Consider the following 3,972-nt stretch of genomic DNA (forward strand, 5'->3'; position numbering starts at 1 on the left):
GCTATTGCCAGTATCACTCCACCCCCTGTTAACAATAGGTGTTAATTAGGTGTCAACGATAGCCATGTGATGTGAGTATCAGTCACCTGGAGGCAGGACTTAAAAGCCTGAATTTTACCTGAAACTCTCAGACTGAAGAAGTCTCTTGGAGAAGAGACGAAATGTTTCATTAGAGAAGAACCCGTCCAGAGGACCTATACAAATTTTTTTTCTTTTTGTTATTATTAAGTTTTTTGAATTTATTTTTAATCTCGAAAGCTTTAAAATATTACAATTTAAACGCATGGCTGACATTAAGCTCGTTTTGTAAATGCTGCTGAGCATTCACACTAATGAGTGAGCTTATTTTTCCTTATGGATTTTATTCGGCATCTAACTCACTCCACAGTTTTTGTGCTATTTCAACAATAACATATCAAAAAAACTTGAGCTCATTTCTGCAATGGGCGCAATGAGTTTTGATATTTTAGCCACTTATAATTTTTCAGCTATTTAGCTTTTTCTGGGCTTTTTTTTTTTTTTGTTGAAATTGTAGTTATCTTCAACAGCCTAAAAATAAATCTTTACTTTTTACCTTTTGTTCTAGTTTTACTTTTTTCAGTTTCTTTCTGCTAATTTTAGCTTTTTATGCTTCTTTTAGCTGATTTTTGCTCATGTCAGCTGTTTTCTGCCTGTTCAGCTACTTTGTAGCTATTTTCAGTTCATTTCATGGTTTTCATTTAAATWCACCTTTTTGTAATGATGTCAGCTTCTTACTGCTTACTTCAGCAAACRTGTTCTTTCTCCATCTTCTGGTAATTTCAGTTATTTCAGCTACTTTTAACTATTCTCTGCTAATTTCAGGTGCTTTTAGCAACAAATTGCAATTTATTTGTTCACTGTTTTTCTGCCAATATAAGCTTTTTTTTCTATTCTAAGTAATCACTGGATGTAGATCTACCACTGGTTAGTTTTTGAAGTCGTCAATTCAAGATGGTCACYGCTAACACTCACCATAGAAAACACATTATTAGCTAAAACTCAGGCAGTTGTACAGATAATAAGCTAAAATGTGGTGCAGTAGTAGCTGAGAGTCATTCTCAGATTATACTCTGAACTTGACTTTGTGTACAGGATTATTTTCTAGGTTTGACCCTTGTTTCCAAAATAAGATGTGACCCACCTGCATAAACGGGGATTAAGTCCAGAAGTGGGATGTGGAGAAATCGGCAGATGTAGGGCTTTGATTTAAAAGTATGAAAAAATTGCATTTTGTCAAAATATAATGAACTAATGCCTTATCGATGTATCATTTGAAAGAACTGTCTAAAATATAATCCTAAAATTATTTTTGATGCATTTTTTTGAGCAGTAGAAACAAAAAAAACTGAATTTTTTTGTTTCTTTCCAACTGGGAAATCTTTATATACAAATACTATTTGCTGTTTCCTCTTTATATTGACATCAAAAATCACTCAATAAATTTACATAAAATTAGGATTCAGATCAAATATTAATGTATTATCATAACCAACAAGACGAATTAAGTCATATATATGGATTTAATTAAGATATCTGAATGATCCAGGTATCAAAATGTAGCTTTTAAAGCCAGAAATTTGAAAATGTAATTAGGTCATTTTGACCAAATTTGACTTTAATCCTCATTTCAACATGATGTTTATGGTTTAAATGTCTAAAACATTCATGTCTCTTCCTGTTCTTCTTTCCAGCCTCGGAGCCCAACTTGAAGCTTCGCTCTCGGCTGAAGCAGAAAGTAAGCGAGCGCAGGAGCAGCCCGCTGCTCCGACGCCGAGACAGCCCCATCACCACCGCCAAGAAACGCTCGCTCGACATGGCAGGTGAGAGTCGCGCAAAGTCGAGAGTTCTGCCGTTGCGTTGCCGCCGTGTGTCGATTCGACGCCTCTTTTTTGTTGGTTTGTTTCTTTTTTATGTGACAGACTCGGCATGTAGCAGCGCCCCCGGCTCAGGCCCAAGCTCCCCGAACAACAGCTCCAACAACATCCCCAACGAGAACGGCATCACTGTGTCGGTCTCCAACAACACGGAGGTAACACACCAACGTTACACAAGCCTTACTTTCAGCTGCTGTGCGACGATCGTTTAATTGATAAACAATATAATGTATGAAGCTTAGCTGCTCAGGCTGTCGGTAGGTGTGTACAGTTTGTAAGTGCTGATCTATTCATGGTGATTTGCGGCTCCTAAGCGCTGCGCACTGTTTCTTACACAAATGTTCTTAGTGATGCATTTTGAAGTGATGGGTCTACAGATGAGGAGACAGGCTGAGGAGCCGGGAAGATGCTATTTGCGGCTGCCATTAGGGGCACTCAGACAGTGTGGGGGAGGCTTGAGGCTGTGACAGTCTTTTAGCACCAGAAGGATGCAAATGTAGCTCTTTCTGCCACGTGTGGACATCCACTTCTTTATTTTGTGTTTTTTTCGAGATGCATAAACAGATAAATCATTTAAATGTGTTTTCCAGGCATCTCTGGCCCAGAGGCTGTGCAGCGGCGCTGACAACCAGCTGTCTCTGTACACTTCGCCGTCTCTACCCAATATCACCTTAGGGCTGCCTGCCACTGCAACCGCCACGGCTGCTTCCAGCGTAAGGAGCAAACTGCTGCCAGCTTGTAGCCTGGCGTGCCGAATCCATGAATTTGTTTACGTGGAGCTGACGGCCTGTAGCGCTTTACTAAAACTCAGCCTTCGCCCCCCTTCCTCCTCGTTTCCAGGTCACCTCAGCTCAGCAGGATGGAGGCCTGCAGCCAGCCCTCTCCCTCAGCCCACCTTTCCTCTCCGGAGCCCATCTGACCTCCTACCTTGCAGAAGCCGGTGCTGGAACTGGAGGCGCACACAGTCCGCTGCTCCAACACATGGTGCTGATGGAGCAGAGCCCCGCACAAAGCCCCCTGGTGACAGGTAAGAAGGTTGAAGTGCAACTACGAGAGGCCAAAACCAGTGTGAACTGGAGAAATACAATGTTCTGGGGGGAAAGCAGAGAAAGCTCAGAGCTGAATGACTGCTGAAATCTGCGGAGGAAACTAAAAATTAAGTTGTTAGACAACAAAAAGGAAAGCTCGAGCTAAAAGCAGCAAAATGTTAGCTAAAAACTAAAAATAGCAGAATCATAGCTAAAAAATAGCAAAATGCTAGCTAAAAGTTAAAGTAGCAAAATATTAGCTAAAGGCTCAAAGTACTTAGCTAGCTTAAAGTAGTGAAATGTTAGCTTGWAGTAGCAAAAATAAAATTATCAAAAAATTAAAAGTAGCAAATTGNCAGCTAGAAGGTAAACAGTGCCAAAGGTTAGTATTAAAAGGCTAGCTAAAAGCTTAAGTACCAAAAAATTAGCTCAATGCTCAAAATAGCTACCTAAAAGTAGCAAAATGATAGCTAATGACTTAAAATAGCTCAATGATAGCTAAAAATAGCAAAAAGCTAGCTTAAAAACTAAAAAAAGGAATGATAACTAAAAGTATCAAAACGCTAGCTAAAAGCTAAAGTTGCAAAATATTAACTAAAGGCTCAAAGTACTTAGTTAGCTAAAGTAGCAAATGCTAGCTCGAAGGTAAATACTGCCAAAGGCTAGTTTCAAGTATCAAAATGCTAGCTAAATGCTTACCATAATTACCAAAACACTAGTTCAAGCCTCAAAGTATTTAGCTAACCAAAAGTAGCAAAATGCTAGCTCAGTAACTAAAAGGCTCAGTAAAAGCAAAAAGTAGCAGAATGGTAGCTAGAAGCTTGAGAACTGCCTAAGGCTAGTTTAAAGTATCAAAATGCTAGCAAAAAGCTTAAGTACCAAAACACTAGCTCAATGCTCAAAATAGCTACCTAAAAGTAGCAAAATGATAGCTTAAAAACTAAAAAAAGGAATGATAACTTAAAGTATCAAAATGCTAGCTAAAAGTTAAAGTAGCAAAATATTAGCTAAAGGCTCAAAGTTCTTAGCTAGCTAAAAGTAGTGAAATG

At 39.0% G+C, this 3,972-nt stretch overlaps 1 protein-coding gene across 3 annotated transcripts in view; it reads left to right on the plus strand.

Moving 5' to 3' along the window:
• The window catches only part of LOC106525721 (histone deacetylase 4), a 122,311-nt gene that overhangs the window by 86,232 nt on the left and 32,107 nt on the right, over positions 1-3,972 (plus strand). For all 3 annotated transcript variants that reach the window (XM_014020046.1, XM_014020049.1, XM_014020047.1), the window contains 4 exons: positions 1,713-1,841; positions 1,941-2,050; positions 2,486-2,608; positions 2,736-2,922. In XM_014020046.1, the coding sequence (XP_013875500.1) occupies positions 1,713-1,841; positions 1,941-2,050; positions 2,486-2,608; positions 2,736-2,922 (549 nt within the window). The remainder of the gene's footprint in view (positions 1-1,712; positions 1,842-1,940; positions 2,051-2,485; positions 2,609-2,735; positions 2,923-3,972) is intronic.

The sequence above is a fragment of the Austrofundulus limnaeus genome, unplaced genomic scaffold, assembly GCF_001266775.1.
Source record: "Austrofundulus limnaeus strain Quisiro unplaced genomic scaffold, Austrofundulus_limnaeus-1.0 Scaffold238, whole genome shotgun sequence".
Taxonomy (NCBI): Eukaryota; Metazoa; Chordata; class Actinopteri; order Cyprinodontiformes; family Rivulidae; genus Austrofundulus; species Austrofundulus limnaeus.